Source organism: Triticum dicoccoides, chromosome 6A (assembly GCF_002162155.2).
Source record: "Triticum dicoccoides isolate Atlit2015 ecotype Zavitan chromosome 6A, WEW_v2.0, whole genome shotgun sequence".
NCBI lineage: Eukaryota > Viridiplantae > Streptophyta > Magnoliopsida > Poales > Poaceae > Triticum > Triticum dicoccoides.
Window position 1 is genome coordinate 103245800 of NC_041390.1, and position 18385 is coordinate 103264184.

An 18385-nucleotide genomic window follows, 5' to 3' on the forward strand; every position below is an offset into this window, starting at 1 on the left:
TCATCAGATGCATCATGGAATCAATTGATACTTTCTAATATAAATTTGATAAAAAAATTACAAAGTTTAATTTAAGAAAAATCTTGTAAGCCAAAGTAAAAAAGAAACGGAAAAGATAGCTGGGAACATATTCTGAGAGGGAGGTTCTAGGAAACACCTCCAAAGCCATCTAATCACCATCGAACGAACGGCATTTTTCTGCTCAGGCAGTTTTCACCTCCGAACTTAGCCATTCTTACAAAATTGCCGTGGCAACTGTACTTTATTTGGCATGGGTTCACGGGGGAGAACGCTCCGAGAAGACATTCCCCAGATATTACGATCCAAAAGAAAAAGAGACGGAGGAAGTAAACAAACACACCACGCCAACAAGAAACCAAGGAGATCAAACAAGGGTCGAAACTAGTCGCGATTACCATAGGCAGCACACGGGGCGACCTCCCAGAATTTACAGGGTTCATCCAGAAGACGCATCGCATACGACAGGAAACGAAGCCCATCATCAGGTCTAACAACGGCTACCGCCACTACCCCTCTACATCAAGTCTGTCAGGGCAAGCAGAAAGGTTTTTCAGCAGGGGACGCTACGAGCATCTATGTACAACCAGTTCAGTTCAGTTCAGTTCCACGCCCTAAGCAACCACTAGACCCACTTGTCATCCGGGCCTCCCGCCCACTTGTCATCGCCACCTCCTGCCCACTTGTCATCGACGGCTCCTGCCTCTGGCGCTGAACCTGGCGCTCCAGCCTCCTGCTGGGGCAGTGGAGGAGGAGGAGGCAGAGGCAGATCATCTTCTGGCGTTCCATCCTCCTCATGCTGGGTCAGTGGAGGGGGAGGAGGCAGAGGCAGATCATCTTCTGGAGCCGCAGCCGGAGAAGCTGGAGTCTCCTGCTGGGTGATCGCAGACGGAGGTGGAGTTCCTGGCGGCGGGCCTGGCAGAGCGGCTTCCAAGTCCTCGCCTGGAGCCGGCTGAGACGCCCCGGCTTCAGTGGCTGGTGCCGCGCCTCCGTCGACCGTTGGTGGTCGATCGCGGTTGCGCTTCTTGAAGTGCATCTCACAGATGAGCTCGGCATGCTCCTCGTGGTTCTTCCTCACGTAGTTGTCCATGCACTTGATGTATGAGAAGTCTGTTTGGGTCCCATCTGATGACACCACGTAAAAGCACCGGCTGTCCTGGAAAACGTGGTGCTTGTTGACCTGCGAAATCAAACGAGGCCGTTAAGATCTTGCATGTTTTATTATGATGCGTCAGACAATAACACATTCCATCTCAGGGTTGAGCTGCCAGATCGGGACAGTAGCTCAGAATGCTGAAGGACAACTCTTGGCTGCTTGAAACGAAATACTAAGGAATTGTTGATCCAACAACTGCAGAAACTCATGGCTTAATGCTAGCCATTGAGAAGGGCTATCAGCGAGTGGTGCCAAAAACAGACTGTCAGGTGGTAGTTATTTTGTGGCAAGCAGGCAAGTGCAGTCAGCAGGTGGCCAAGTTTTTAGAGAGATGGAGCAGCTCATCTCAACAACTCAGGGATTTAAGTCTTCAGAATAAAGCAAAGGTGTTTAACTAAAAATATATATATAGAAGGCAAAAGGTAGCACAAGAATCCATACCATTATATGATCAATTTCACCAGACACCTTCTTTTCCTTTTCAGGGTGGTGCTCCAGAACTTTTTCTATGATAAACTTTTCATCCTCCAGGGGAAGCCTTATGCCATCACTGCAACATTTAAGATAATGGCAAAAACAAATATATTTAAGATGGTATAAACAAAATAACTGTTTGGCAACCATGAAGCACACAAAGCAAACAAGTAAACTGTGAGATGATTTACCTTGATTCACGGAAGATCTTTCTGACCATTGTTACAATGGGTTCAATTTCTTGTAGAACCTTTTTCGCCTCAGCTGGCAGTTCGTACCGTGGTCTTGGTGGCCTCTCAACAGGAGGTCTCATTTGGGGCCTGCCTGGATTGTCTCTTTGGTCCCTCCGGTTTTCTTTGGCCTCCCATCCATCTGCTTTCCAGCCTTTGTTGTTGCCAGAAGCATTGGTCTTCCATTTATCAGTACTCGAGTCATCGGCTTGAGCAGAACCCCAGCCATCCCAAGAATCTGGCTGCTTTGCATCTGAACTATCTCCCTGGGAAACTGGAGCAGCAGAACCCCAGCCATCCCAAGAATCTGGCTGCTTTGCATCCGAGTTATCAGGTCCCTGGGAAACTGGAGCAGCACCCCACGCATTATCTGATGGTGAAGCAGACACATTACCCCAGGACTCCTGCTGTGCAGTAGAAGTCTGAGCCTTCGCTGCCACACTCCCCCAGGAACCATTCCCTGCATCCATAGGCTCTGTGATAGAAGCTTTAGCTGCCACACTTCCCCAGGAATCATTCTTTGTGTCCATAGGCTCTGCAGTGGAAGTTTTAGCTGCCACACTTCCCCAGGAATCATCCCTTGCATAAGTTTGAGCTTTCGCTGCCATGCTCCCCCAGGAATCATTCTGTGCATCAATATGCTTTGCGGTAGAAGGTTGAGCCACACCTGCTACACTCCCCCATGGATCATCCTGTGCATCAACATTCTGGGTTGGCACATGACCCCATTGGTCTTGCTGCATATTGTGATCCTTCACTTTCATTTTGTCCCAGCTAGCACCACCTCCATCAGTATCCCTTTTACCACTCTGATCGGCCCAAGTATCGACTTCAGCTGATCCTTCAGATGCAATATTTTTGTCCTTTGCGTTTCCAGTGCCCCACCCTCCCCAACCAGAGGAATCATTCTCCACTGCTGGGGGCGCATTCCAACATGACTTGTCTTGCTCTGCTGGTTTTGCAGCTCCTGTGTCACCAGCTGCAGCTGCATTATTCCAGCCTCCTTCCGTATCCTTTTTAGCACCCTGGTCAGCCCAAGTGTCGGGTTCAGCTGGTTCTCCGGATACAATCTTTTTGTCATTTGCAGGTCCAGTGCCCCAGCCTGCCCAATCAGTGGAATCATTCTCCACTGTTGAGCCTCCTCCCCAGTTACCAGAATCATTCCCAGCATTTGCATTTTGTTCCCAGCTTGCACCCGCCGTTGTGCCATTTTCCCATGAGCTGTCCTTCTCAGTATTTTGCTGTTCAGGATCATCTTCAAAAGTGGGCATACCATGGATCCCATCCATTTCCGGTGATAAGCAAATATCATCCATTGCGTTGTCTTCAACAAGGTAGTCCACATCATCCAAGAATGTGTAAGCAGCCTTTTCTTGGTCGGTCCTCACCAAGGCCAGGAAATCATACAGGCCATCACCGTATTCCTTGTTGCTTTTCAGCTGCGATGATCAAATATGTTATTTATATACTAGAAGCAGAGTGTCAAAAATAGACATAGACTAGAAACTACAACAAAAAAAGTAAAACATCGAGCCATTGATCTGGTGGACCATCTATTTATTAGTACATCACAACTGTTAGATTTACATAACCGTACCTAAACAGATTGTACCCATTAGATCTACATAATAGTACCTAAACAGATCACATCCATTAGATCTTCATAATAGTGTCTAAACGATAGAAAATGAACAGGCAAGATTTAAAAAGCAAAGAAGAACGGCTGAGATTTAAAGAAATCTTGGTGTCTATATGCTAGATGGTTTCTCACAAGTAGAAAGTTGTGGCAGGATTGCAATAAGAAAGATCCTCAAGAACTATGTTTAGCCCAAGGTACAAACTTACAATTACAGCAATACATAAAATATCGGTTTAGCATATTTTACAATAGACCATGCATCAGCGACAACACAGCTCATTGCCATGGACATATGATCATGCCATGGGGATAGAGGCAACCATGCATGCATACTCGAGAAGGTCTCTAGCATGCATCAGCGACAAGGTCACTGGTCATCAGTATGCATCAACCATGAGTCAGATAAGAGAATAATACATACACACAACAAGGACTCCCCAACACAACAAGACTTACTGCAGAATTAGTGATGTAGTATATGCATTTATTGATTTGCTTTCCTAGAAAACAGAAGAATTTAATTGCTTTCAGCCTTTGCCTCATAGATGAGCACAACCCAACCATATTGAAAATAGTGTTCATTAAACAAAGCACCTATTGACATGCATGCCACAAAAGAGAAAACAAAGCATTTGCTAGCCTATCACATGCTCCAATTATTTGCACTCTGACCTCACAGCGCCAAAGGTAATAATCCAAAAATTTACATTGCTGGCCTTTTTTCTTAAGTGGTCAGCTTTTGGCGTTGAATATCAGGGATGCGAAAAAGTTCTAGCACCTTTTGTAGTTTTGTAAAGATATCAATAATTACATTGCTTCAGATGGAGAAACAATAAGTCAATTAATAGGAGTAAGATGCGCATGCATATAAGCATATGGAGGTATGTAATTGCAGTACATAAAAAACACAAGTGCAATAAGGCAAGTGACAAATGCGTCGGTCACCTCTGCACTCTGCAGTAGACTGTGAAATTTTAATATATTACAATATGTAGTCAATCTAGCCGTGCAAATGCACAGGCCACTCCACTAGTTAAAATATAGAAGTGTAATTTCACATGGTTGGATCATGCAGTGGAACGGCTTTATAGCAACATTCAAATTATTATCTTTGTAGTAAGAAAGAAAATAGTTTGATTGGCCCTACCATCTGAAGACCTTTTTACCCCCACTAAATATTGACTCAAGCTCGATTACTGATATGAATCATAAGCTCCAGTGGGTTGAAAAACTAGCTTACCTGATTTTCGTTCCAAAGAATCTGAAAAGATGACCCAGTACCAAGTGCTGCATGCTTGCCCCACGAACAGGATGAGACCACAGAACCCAATGAATCAGAATGGCATTTCTCGGCAGCCTTCTCGAAGCATTTCATAGGGGTCTACAGAAGATCAGGGAATCAGCATAGTGCATGTGGTGATAAAACAAATCAGGAAATCTCAAAATGAACTTACAAGCAAGGTGGCCTCTGTAAAAGGTACTTGAACTTTTAATGAACGAAAGGTCGCCCTGTAACCACCATTGTGGAACCCATTCAAGTTCCCAGTGCATGTCATGCTGTTTGCCACAAGAACCAAATGGTCCTTCAGAATTCCTTTAGCAACCGTCTTCATGGTTTTCGAAAGGCGCTGCACAAAAGATCAAGCAAGAAAAATATCTAATGAAATAGGGCATAAATAAAGATAGAAGTTGACAACAGGTGCGGCACAAATCAACAGCCGCAGAACAGTTGTAGCAAAATCGCTTTTCATAATAAATATTACAACACTTGAGTCAAGCAGGATGAAAGGTAAATCGCTAGGCAGCAATACATGTCAGATTTAATTGAACGACAAATTTACGATATGTCAGTATCGAAACTGAACCCAAAAAACAGAACCAAACCATCAACTTAGTATGGTTTTGGTTTATGGTATGCATGAAAATCAAAAACCATATGGCCTCGGTTAGTTTGGTATAAAAATAGAAAATTCTAACCAATTGCCGAACTCCTCTCACAGCAAAATTCTCCAACAGGCAGAGCCACTCACGCCGCCTAGCCACCCACCAAAACACCACAGCGGAGCTCTCTACCTTGCCTTCAATCTCTCTCCTACTCCCCTCCCTCCCTCTCTCTTAACCCAGACATTACATGTTTCCTAAAAGTATGCCTCATTTTTTAATTTACATCAACTTTGATTAGTTTGGTATTTACCAAAACCAAATCTTGCTTTGATTTATTAATATATTTACCGAAGCTTCAGTACAGTATTTACAGGAAAACCATATTTAACAAACCAAATAACTTTAGCTAGTCCCAGTGGTACAGGTACAGTCAAACTTGTGTTCGGAAAAAAAGATTATTTTGCAAAGATCATCCTAAGTTAAGGAAAAAAACAGGACTCCTACCAAGTATTTGAAACCTTTGTCACTTCAGTTTTTACAAAAAAAAACTCTCAAGCTTTTGCAAATAAATGCAAGGCTAACCTGAACAACTTGATCAAAGGAGCATGATATGCCAAGAAGTTCTCGCACTTGCTGAATACCATAAGGTATTGACCTTTGTGTGTCAATGAGGTTCATGACTGGTATACATGCATCCATGGCAATTCTCCATGCATCACCGTTCTGCATAGCTTCCTTTTTCTCAACAATAATTTCTACTGCAGGCTCACCCTTTGATATCTTCTTTGTATGTTTAACCCAAGACGTTGCATCAGACCCAACCCACGTAATTTTAGCCTCTTGAACTCGAGGATCACCTGCAGAGCAAATGGGAAAAAAACTTGAGCGGAGAATCCTTCGCACACTTAAGAGAAGAAGCTGGTAGAACACCACCAAAATTGTTAAATAAAATCTTTAATGTCCCCTTGGAGAAAAAGATAGTTGAGTATATATACATTAATTTCTTACGCATAACATTGCAACAAAAAAATCAGTGGACCAGAAAATGAAATGGAACAGCAAATTGCCACATGACACATGCTATTATTCTGTAGGCCCAGACAGCAATCATCCGTTTGCATGTCAACTAGTTGGCAAATCTGTTGTATTGTTGCACTGACAAATTTGCATTTTTTTCAAGGAAAATATCGATTATAAAATCTCAGCTGAATGGCATGCATCTATTGCATAAAAGGATATGTATTCATCATCAAAGTATGCAGGTATAAGGCCCCCTTTGTTTGGGCTACAGATTCCTGAGAATCACTTTGGCTGTGGATTCCTGAAAATCAGTTGTGGTTGTGGATTCCTGAGAATCAGAAGCTGGTTGTTGTTTACCTGCTGTTGGATAGTTCTAGGAACTGCAAGGGTTGTGAAATGTCAGTAATGTCCCTGAATGCTGAGCATGACGTTTATATGCTGATTCAGTGCAAATTAGCTGTTTTTCCAAGTATACTAGTTAGGTGCAAATTAACTGATCTCATATTCTTCTCACAAGATCATGCAAATGAAAGGCACCTGCACACGTACGGCTTCAGCAAGCATTGCCACGGCCGTGCTTTCCCCGCCTCGTGCTATCCCAGGTAAAAGTCCACGCAGGGAGTAGCAACAGAGATCGTGGGAGGCGGACGCACAGCAGGAACCCATGGGCGCCACAGGAGACGACGACTGGTGAGTCCCTGTGGGAGGCCGGCATCCATGGTCAGCAGATGCTCGGCCCAACGGGGTGACGTCCGGCCAGACCATCTTGGGATGGCCCCCCTCGCAGTAGCAGAGCTACACAATTTTTGTTGGGCGGGCCAAGCTGAAGGAACGCATTGTTTTTCTCCCACATGACCCAACTTTTGCCTTCATTATTCACTGTTTTGGTCGTGGATTGGGCGGGCCACGGCCATGTTTTGTTTCAACTAAGCTCCGCCTCTGCCCCCTCGTGCTTTCAGCGGGAGGATGGGGGCGTGAGCCAGCAGCGGCGGTCCGTAGCGGGATCGGACGGAAGAGATGGGAGGAGGACGGGGCGAGCAACGACCGTGGGTGGGGTGAGAGCGGCGGCGGCAGGAGAGACTAGTTGCTGGGACAGTTCGCTTGGATAAGGTTGCGGTGGCAGTTTGGTTGTAATTTGGACTGCAAATAGGGGCAACGGCTCAGGACGAATCGTTTTCTTTTGTGGGAAGCTGCAGAATCGGCAGAATCGCCAAAATTGCAGCTTACGGATTCACCCGTCTGGTAGTTCATTTTTTAGAATTGATTCTACGAAGCTCGATAGGAATCTGATGTGTTTGTTTCAGATTTTGATTTTGGAAGGCCTAGAATCTAGAATCACTAGCTGCAGCCCAAACAAAGGCCACCTAAATAGGGCATGTGAGGACACCCAAAAGGAGTAGACACTTGAAAACATTAGTCACAAATTTACTGTTTTGGTTCCTAAGTGTGTTCAGAGTTCAGTACCTGGCCCTAAGCATCTTAAACACAGGAACTCAGAATGCCCTACCACCAGTCCACTGAAAACAATAGCCTCATCCAAGAACACAGTAATAGGCGACTACCGACTATACGCATGATATATATACGACAGGTGTTGACAAATCAAAGTGCAGTACATCAGATCTTTCATCCAGTAAGATAGGAGAAACCAATTTATTTTTAACAAAAGACTGTAATTTAAGAATATGCAATGAATGAAATTTCCATGGCTGACTAGTTTCTGCAGCTAACAGTACCTTTTATGATTATCTCCAGAAGCACACCACAGAGAGAATCAGCTAACACATTCACTGCTTTCTCAACGGAATCAGATAACATAGGGATGTCCTCAGAAAAAGAGAACTGCAAACATGGAACCTTCCCATCACCCGGCTTCTGCGCAAATGAACAATCACTGCCAAGATTAAGGAGGAAAAAATATCCATCAGATCAACCTTAATAATATCAGCAATCACAGATTATGTCGCGTTAAACAGACAAAAGTGTGGTAACACTGAATAGTACATAACAAAGAGGTGGTTCCCAATTGATAATGTACTGAAGCTCCTTGTGTCAAGACAAATCCCCATTATGACATTAATGGATTAAGCTTCAGTCACACGGGTGCAGGGTGCCAGTTCATTGGTATGAATAACTAAAAACAGATTTGGGCATTGACTAGGAAGCAAATAGACGATGGATATAGTGCAACAACAAGAAAATACAAAAATTCTAACATACTTAAGCATGTTTTAGTATCATTGCTATAGAGCAGATAACCTCATGTTAAACTAAGAACATGCAGAAAATACAAAGTTAACCCTCTGATCACAAATAAGTCCATGCAGCCATTTAGACTTCTCCATATAAAGTCATTCTATAACTGGCAATGATTACTCCTTTATTATACCCTTGGTGTCATGTTTAGGGGTTGGAATTAACATTTAAACAGCAAGAGTGAATTGATTATGTAAGAGAAAGGGCTAGCTTGTGTAGGAATCACTGAAGGGCAGTAAAGTAATTTCGTGTGAAAGAAAATCATTTTGTGTGTAACTTGATTCTTGTGCATACAGCTAAAAAGGTTTCATTATTTGCAGTTGGGCGGAATATGAAGTATCATCATCCAGTAGGAAAATATTTTCATCATTACAGAATCGACCTTTCCCCTTCTTTTTTGTTACAGCTATACTACTTCAATGGAGTGAAGATATTTTGGTCGCAAAGAGTGCATATGGCTACAATTGAGGTTAGCCATCTTCTCACTCGCCGCCTCAGTATTTCATTCTGAGTTGGTTATTTATCAGATAGGTCAATCTCACTAGCCCACACACAGGTGACAATTTTAATCCTGGGATGCCGAATCGGTGGTTAGATTTTTTATTTCCCCCTTGTCATCGACGTAACGCCCTATCCCGAAACACTTCACTTCCTAACATAATCTTCCACATCTTGTCTTCATCTAAGGCATTCACAGCATGTGTTTACAACACAGTACACATGCATGTGAGAGAGCATGTTAAAGAATCTATGTATAAAAACATGAAGGAAACATTTACAGACAACATTAAGAATTCAGTTTTCATGTTGAGATATTAGGCATTACCCATCTTGATCGAAGACAACACAAGTATACAATACCCTGAAGCAAAATTAGCATGTCACCAGCATCCAGTAACCACTACCAGCTAAAATGAGGCCTACCTCAGTCCTGAGCAATAGCCATGGTATCTAAGATGTAACAGAAAACCCAATGCAGAGTAGAGAATAAAAAGTTTACCAAGTAGAGAAAGTAATCTTTTTAAACAGGTGACCAAGAGTTCCTTTCTTATTGGCATGTTTCCCAGAAACTTCTTGGCATTTCTGAAGAATCTCATCAGTGCTAACGTTTATCTTTTCTAAATGTGCCTGCAAGAAATGCATACATATTCATATGCATCATATATACTTATAAAAACACAGCCTGTATGTGAAAAGCTAAAAAAACATCACAATACCTTTTCAAGATGAATATGGCCAACAAATGCTGGCGTGGCTTCTGAAATTGCATCTAAACTAACTTGTTTCTTATACCTGGAAATGCAGATGTCATATCCGTGCTATTTGGCGCAAATGACAACAAATACTAAAAAGAATGTATAGAAGTAACTAGAATGACGGCATGAAAATACATACTCGATGCAGATGTCAGTGGCACAATCCTCTAGTGTGACTCTCTTTAGGCAACCCTGCACTGCAATAGCAGCCTTCTCTTTGCAAAATTTCTTGGGGCAAGAGCAGTCATTCAGGAACAGGATAACTTTTCGATCCTTCGCATCATTTTTATAGCTAACTTTTGTCTTAAGTATTTCCTGTTGGTTTAAGAAAATGTTAAACAGTAGGTACAACATAGCTTGAGATACCGATGCATATGATAGTGATTACATTAGTTTACAACATAGTTACCTTCATCAACTCCCATGAAGTATTATTACTCTGAGAAGAGTCCAAGACAGCCTTATAAGCGGGGTTGGAGATAGCAGTGGCAGCTAAGACACCCACCGGTTCTCCAGGAGCTATAGCACTTGGAAAATCTGTGTCATCTTCTTCTTTGTACTTCAGCTGCATGATTGAATTGCTGCAGATGTTTCTCACAGTTCCATCATAGCATATAACTACGTCTCGCAAGATGGCCATTAGACTCTTGAACAGAGTTCCTGGTTCTGTCAACCCTCTTGAGGAGCGGACAATAGTTTCTCTTGTACATATAGAATGTACTAGCTCCTCATAAGGATTGAGACCATGAAAATATGCACTTCGCACAAGACCATACGCCTCTGGTGGGTGTTGAACTCCATCTTCAATCGGTGGGTGTCTATTGACAAAACTTGAGAAGCAATCGTCCACCAGACACCTTGAATAGAACTTCCCCTCGCGGTAGAGCTGCGGACCAACAAAAGCAAGCTGTTGAACAACTTTTGACACTGAAGAGTCACTCTTTGGGTCAATGAGAAGACCAAGACGAGAGGATTTCACGACAAAATCTGCAATTTGTTGTTTGACGTCCTTCAGATTGTTGTCAACTCTTGTTTCCACAGACTGGCTACTCGAGCACCTTGACTGCTCCAGTACAAGAGACTGCTTTTTAATACACTCCTGTGCTTCTTCCAACAAAGGCTTGGGTACACTAAAATCTTGCAGGCTTACACTAAAGCCATCCAGAAGCAAGAATTCCATCAGAAGGGGTTGCAGCGCATTCAAAAACTTGAGCGCATCTCCTGGTCCCTTGACAGCAAGAATGGAGGACACCAAGTCCGAAAACGAGGCCTGAACGGATTCTTTGTCAATATCCAGTCTTATGACAGTGCTGTCCCTAACTAGGAATCTATCCCCTTCACATGTCAATTCTGCTGGCAACGCACTTTGCATTATTTGTGCGATTGTCCAGCATGGCTTAGACTTGACCACAGCAGGGGGAGGAAGAGAAAGCGACAGGAGCATTGCCAGCTGGTTTGCTGATTCTTTGCTTAACATGGTTCTAGAAGACATGTGCTTCAGAGCAAGCAAGCTGTCATTCGCTAGCTGGAGATTTACTTTTCCGTTGTGTGAATTAGTCAGTTGCTTCTCCACGCTGAAAAGTTCCAATGCTTCCGCTTTAGCAGCAAGTGACTGAGGATAATAAATATGCACACAATCACCATCAAAATCTGCTGCAAGAGGAGAGCATATAAGGGGGTTGATTTTGACAGTATGATCATCGTGGATGTATACAGTAAATGCCTGGAGAGAATGCTTGTGAGTACTAGGTGGCCTGTTAAGGAACACAACATCACCATCAACAATTCTTCTACTGATCGTTTGACCCACTTTAAGAGTGGTATATCCTTTTGATCCTACAGTGATTGCATATGTTGTTTGACCATCCCTATAAGTCAAACACAACCCCTTGTCAACAACCTCTTGCAATCTATTTATGTTGATATCTGTAACCTGTTCTTCAAAAGTAATTCTTTTTGCCACTTCAGAAGGCAGTCCAACTACATCTGCTCCAATATACGGGTCTCCAGTAAGTACACTGCGTGATGAAAATCCTGATCCTTTGCTGATAAAAAGTGTTCTCATCTTTTCGAGCCATTGTTTTGTTGACAAATGAGATGAATCTGTGCTAACTGCAAATCTCTTTGCGTCTTGAGGACCCTTCAAAACAAAAGAGTCGAGTTTCCATGAATCAAAAGAAGCACGATTAAACTAGACATAAATGAATCTGGTCAGAAAATAAATGCAAATGGCTCTGATAAACAAGCACTAGGAGATGGTTACCAAGAATACTGCGAAGGTGCCAGAGTTCTCTAATGGTGATGGATAAAAAATATGTGGTCAAGTGCCCAGAAAGCTCTTCGGTATGATTCTATGGAAAGTCGAAATTTGCTAACACTCAGAAGAGGATAGACACAATCATATCGTGAAGATTCCTAACTTTTTGTCAAATACACAAAAGAATTCATGCTGTTCATAGAACCAATTGTAATCCTGTAACTTTTAACTAGGTGATGATTTAGAAGCAAACTTGAACAGTCTGACTGAAAATTCATGCACCATCTAAATATGAATAATTAGATAATTTGCTTCAAAATCATGACACATACCTTTGTAGTTCCCCTGAGCTGTATATATTGGCCAATAGAATGTTGCAGATCAGCTGATTCAGAATCATGTGACTCAAAGTTTGGGGAACCAGATCTTGATTTTTTTATTTGCTCTATCTTTTGAAGTATCTTTTTCAACAAAGATATAGAGATGTCCTGAAACAAAAAGCAAAATAATATGGGATATTGTAGGTATAAACCAGTCAGTAAATTACAAAGATCCAGGAAATGCACAGAAGAAAACTCACATAGGACATGATGCTCTGCCCATCTGTGAATTCTGGAATATAGAGGCAGTTAGGTGGTACTGGAAGATATTTCATCACATATCCAGGCTGAGCAATGAATCCCCGTGCAGCTAGCTTTTTTTTCGTGTCATCCGGAATCTTCTTTAATATATTAAAAGCCTGGCAAATAATACAGGAATGAGATAGTAGGTTGCTGGATACAAAAACACTGGTAACTCAGTAAAAAATAATCAAGGGACAAGTAATTGTTAGCCCTTGGGCCTCAGGTACTGTGATCCTTACTTTAGGCATTACCATGTTTTGGGGGGTAAAGAATGGATGTCACTCATGAGATTAACATTCCAGGATATACCACCCTACAGATTGTAATTGTATAGAAATGCATTCCGGAATATACCACCCTATGTATCATTCGAAGGTAATTGACCTTATCAAGGGATGAAAGCTCCTCACACGTGGAAAGACAGGGAGAAAATGTAGTTCATCTGGTAAATATGTAAACAGAAAAACAGAACATCTATCTGGGCATGTGCACCAGCTAGTCTTATCCAGCGACACTTCTCAGACGTCCGATCTAGTACAATCCGCAGCCCCCATCAGCGATTTGTGTTCTTGCGTCAAAAGGTACTGGGAAATTCCTGCGGGTTGTACTACTTGAGATAAGGGTACAAGATACCCTCAAAATGCGACGGTCATATCTCCAAACGCCTTGGCCATATAGGGTACTCCTCCAGAAAAACAAAAAAAAGAAAGGTACCGGCAAATATATATTTCACATGTCGGTACCTCTTGTGCACACATCACCTATTCTTGAGATTTTTCGGAACGTTTCAAACAGCATAGTTCTTCCCAAACTTAAAGGGTGTATCTGGATCTTTACTGTCCAAAGAAGCTACAATAACATCTTGAAAACAGAACAAGGTGAAATTATTACCTCTACTGGAAGCAATGTCCTACAGTGAGAGGCTCCACCATGGTGAAACCCCCCATATTTGTCAAGGAAGTCCCAAGAGCGTTCTGTCATATGTTTCTTTGGGGGTGCTCTCAACTCTAAACGAAATGCACCATCTTCTGTCTTGATTTCCTTCAAATATAGTGCCGGGAGACCCTAAAAGAAATAAAGATGAGAAACATCAGTTGACACTCATCCAGATCGCACTTGTCGTAGTGACATGCTGTAAAGTAGGAAGCCATTCACTGATTTAAATAAAAATAATGGCACTGGTGATAGTCTCTGATGCCATGGTTGTTGGTTATATCTTCCAAGTTTCAGTAGCATTCTGAATAGGTAGCATGAGAGGAATTATGAGTACAGTAAATTCTGGTGACAATATGTCACATACCAAAATCCATTTCTCTAAAGAAAAGAACTTCCCAATCAATTAGCACCTATGTGCATAACTTCAATTTGAAAAAGAAAAAAGAACAAGAAGAACCCGCAATCATACTCAAGGTTACCAAGCCAACACTATAAAACAAGAGGTGTGGGATATGCTCTCTCCTACCGGACTTCTGGTTAAGTTAAAGACCAGCTACCTATATAACTTGGACTAAATACGAGTGAGGTCAAATTCAAAACACTGGCATAAATGGCTACTGCTTGAAGTATGGCATCTATCAAATTCAAGGCGTAAGAAGAATATATTAAGGTTGACAAGTACCCGACAGTAGTGACATGCCGTTACCGACACATTTTCCTTTCCATTCTTCTGTTTAACCTGAGACATGAAATGTCAAGATTTAGATCGAAACAGGGAAATCGGTATAGAAGAATAACATGGTAAGATTAAGCTGTTTTGACCAATACATACCTTTCCTTTCTTGATACGAAGGCACTTCAGACATACCATGCTCAGTAGTTGCCTAAGCTCACTGACATGACACGGGTGATATACAGGTACAGGCAGCTCAATGAACCCGAAATGCCCTGGAAGGTCATATTGATTTTATTAGTAACAAGAGAAAAGGGGTCCTGGACTGCTAAAGGACAATGTTTGGGGCATGAAGAAAAACTAATGAGAAGTAGTTTTAGAACCTTCGCATTTGCCGTTTTCCGTGGCACCACATGACTCGCATTTGCCTGTTTCCAGTGGTAAGCCAAGGAAAGGGTTCCCAAGCTGACTAGGATGAGTAACAGGACAGTCATTTATAGAGTAGGTACACTGCAGAACACAAAATTTTGCACATTAGTAATGTTCAAAAAAACAAATAGTCCTCACCATAATATAACAAAAGCGGTGATGAAAAATTAAAAAAACTGTGCCGTTAAATGATTGCATAAAAAATCAAACATTTGATACACATGGATGGAGTAGCATGTAACAGTAAGTAATCCAGTTCATGAATGGACATTTATATAGCTTAGCTAATGGAACAACAATGTCCCTGTATCAGTCATCCCCCAAAAGGAAAAAGGAAAATGTCAGAACTCAATATTATCTATAACATATAGCCCGCAGGGTGTTCTCATGGCATTTATCTTGCAAATACAGAGAACTTTTTGCGACTGTCCAAAGTAACCTCGCAGACCGATCAAAATTACTGATTTCAATCAAATATTCATGAAACAGAGGCAGCTCTCTCAAACTTGAGAGATCACGTTGACAGTCTTTTTAGTCGAGCATGCATCTCTGCAAATCCGATAGTAAATTCATCAAGAAGAAGAACGTACTATCTCCTCCTCAGTGGATAGGCTAAGCTTTATGCTCTTGATGGCACCTTCGGCGACCAGCACTGCCGATTGGTCCTCCTCCTCCATCGCTCTGCAACCGAAGGGACAAACCAGTCACATAATATACAGTTAAAAGAATGAATCGATAGATAAATAGATGAGCGATAAGCAACAACCCCAGGCGCAGGCCCAGAGACGCCCCCAAGAAAAAAGAACCCAAAGAAAAACAGAAACCAAAAGCCCCCAAAAAGATCCAAAACAGATGAATCCAAGACTAATTTCGTCAGAGATGAAACCCACAGCACCCAAAACGAACTGACTAATCGATCCTCCCGGGGACATCCGTATGTCCTGGCGCCCTACACTGACCGCGAAAAGAAAGGGGAATTTTTTTTCTCCCTGCCAAGAAAGCAAGAACCATCAAAACTCACAGGAACGACGCGAAAAGACCCGACTTTTTCCCTGCCAAAAGCAATCCAAAACACGCCGCGAAAACCACACTCCATACAGACGCGGAGACGCGAACGGCATGAACGGACCAAAACCCGCCCCCAAAACCCAAGAACCCCCATTCCGGGGGACCCACCGGCCAGTCCCCCGATCGCCGGAATCCGGGCCGCATTGCGGCGACGGGGCGGGATCGAAGCCCCGGTCCAAGATTAATAAAAACTCCCCTCGCTTACCAGACGCTCCACCTCGCCGGCGCCGTCCCCCCGTCGTCGTCGTCGCCGCCGGGGCGCCCGCCTTCCCCGAACCAGCCCTAAAACCCTAGAGCGGCGGAGCGGCCGGAGAGAGGGGAATGGGAGGAGTTAGCAGCGGCGGAGCGGCCGGAGACGCCGAGGAGGGGCCGAGGACGCGCTTTTACTGTGGGAGGGGGTGCGGGAGGGGGGGGAGTGGAGGTGGAGGTGTGCCGTTCCGCGTGTCTGTGGGGACTGAGCAGTCGCCCCTCCGGCAGGCACAGAGAGAGATGGGGAGAGAAGAGGCGAGCAGGTGGCAGGTGAGGTTACCACCGCCCGCGCCCGTGCCCGCGCGGCGGCTCCGCTGCACGCCCACGACCTGACCCTCCTCGCTGGGCGGTGGGGCAGGGGAGAAGGGGTTCCACCTGTCGGTGGGGCGGCGGGTAGGCTCGTCGGTGCGGATCGGCTCGGTCGCGCCGTTGGGGGCCGGGCTGGCTTGACCGGTGGCAGTGATTCAGTTCTAGCGATAGCGAAAAACATTTACACCCCCAAACATTGGCAAATATTCATGGCAATTATGGAGTAGCATATCGTCAAAGGCGTTTCGAAATTGCTAAATCATGGACCTCGTTGCTGTGCAATGGAGGAAATTTACTACTTGTTTCAACCAAGGAAATAAAAAAAATATTGATCGGTCTTCGCGTAATTTTACGGAAAAAAAGCACCGAGATAATCGCCAGGAATGGCGTCGAAGGTTCGTCGTCTTTCTCGGCACGTCGTTGTTGGTCACGGACGGAGCGCCCTTAAGTAGAAGCCGCCGCAACCGGAATAGTCACGGATCTAAGTGTCAGATCTAGATTATTCCTCGCGCGCCTCACGACGGCGTCAGAGGACGTACCGAGGACCAAACTACAAAGGGAAGCCGCCACCGCCACCGCTTCGACATGCCTTGCAAACCCTATCATCTCCGTCCACAAAGGACAGTATGGATCTAAGCCCAGGAGCAATCGAGGGCGCCGTAAACGACATCGAAGATAGGAAAGGTCGAGGAAACTTACTCGTTGGGCCGGTGCCGCCGCCACGAAACCCTAACCCTAACCTATCGGCGGGCCAGCGTCGAGGTATCGGGGTTCCCACCCCTCACACCACTGAAGAGGCATGAGAAGGAGGAGGCCCTACGGCCTCAAAGCCAACGATGGTGAATGGCGAGGATGGAGACTCGCCCTAATCACCCCTCAAGCGGAGGGGGAAAAGGGGTGATAGAGATTTTCCTTTTCTAAACGCCAAAATGATGCATAAATAAATGATATTGTGTGTGCTCCACGACCGGTCCCCCGCGTGATAGCCTCTTCTGTATATTTCGGGAAATGGTAGCCGTCTGATCTAGCCTTGATTCCTCCGACGCCTACGAGAGTCTTGCCATGGAGGCATTGACCTACTCGTGGCATTGACTTGGGTGTAAAATGATACGAATTTTGATAAAAATAGATCAAAAGGTACTCACAATTAGATTTGTAACATGAGATGAGGTGCCAAAGAAAAAGCTTAACCCCAAAAAAGAGAAGCAATTGCAACGAAAGCACACCAGTGGAGGCGGGAGGGAATATTACAACCCTGGAGGAAGAGGGAAACGGAATCGAACAAAGCTCCTCCGAGCTTTTATGTGTTGGCTTCAAAACTAGGAGGCTAGTTTTCTTCGTCGGGAACTGCAAATGAGCTTGTTATATATGGAGGGTTACCGATGCGAGGTCCTCATGGTGCCTCGTCGCCGATCACATCAATTTTCTTTGCTCAATAATGTTTTACTTACCCTCGATCGTTATCAACCTCACTCTATAAAGCATGTACCAGCACAACATTTGTTGGGTGCCAGAGGAGACATATGGAACATAGGTGGTTGGCATGGAAGGAATGAAACACAGTGATAAGAATATGACGGGGGTCGTTTCGATGATTGTATATTGCTTTATGCTAGATTGCGTGTATAAGCATTTAGTGTATTCTTAAACTGGCAAACGAAACCCATACAATGATTCTCTGGCATACGCGGTAGCCATTGATTACTTGTCATATTGGTTTCGCCTTATAGATGTATGACTGAAACCACCTGTCTCGGCACAAGAATGGTAAGTTTTTTTTGGTACATTTTTGTAATATTCCAAATGATGGTTTGAGTGGCTATGTAGTCTCTGTTTACCCTGGCTATAGCTCGGGTTAAGTATATATGTGTCTAGCTAGCGGTGGTGAGGTAATGGCGCCATCGGTGG

General features: G+C 43.8%; 1 protein-coding gene across 1 annotated transcript; it reads right to left on the minus strand.

Annotated features, from left to right (window-relative positions):
* Positions 1-382: 382 nt before the first annotated feature.
* On the minus strand, positions 383-16353 carry LOC119315303 (DNA-directed RNA polymerase V subunit 1-like). The gene is made up of 19 exons (XM_037589959.1): positions 16125-16353; positions 15442-15532; positions 14806-14932; positions 14582-14697; positions 14432-14488; positions 13705-13878; positions 12771-12929; positions 12523-12678; positions 10343-12073; positions 10073-10248; positions 9895-9970; positions 9678-9805; positions 8158-8315; positions 5984-6258; positions 4972-5145; positions 4758-4898; positions 1840-3317; positions 1616-1724; positions 383-1198 (listed from the first exon to the last, which is right to left on the minus strand). The coding sequence occupies exons 2-19, from the start codon at positions 15526-15528 to the stop codon at positions 644-646; spliced, it is 5877 nt and encodes a 1958-aa protein (XP_037445856.1). The 5' UTR covers positions 15529-15532; positions 16125-16353; the 3' UTR covers positions 383-643.
* Between the last annotated feature and the right edge of the window lie 2032 nt (positions 16354-18385).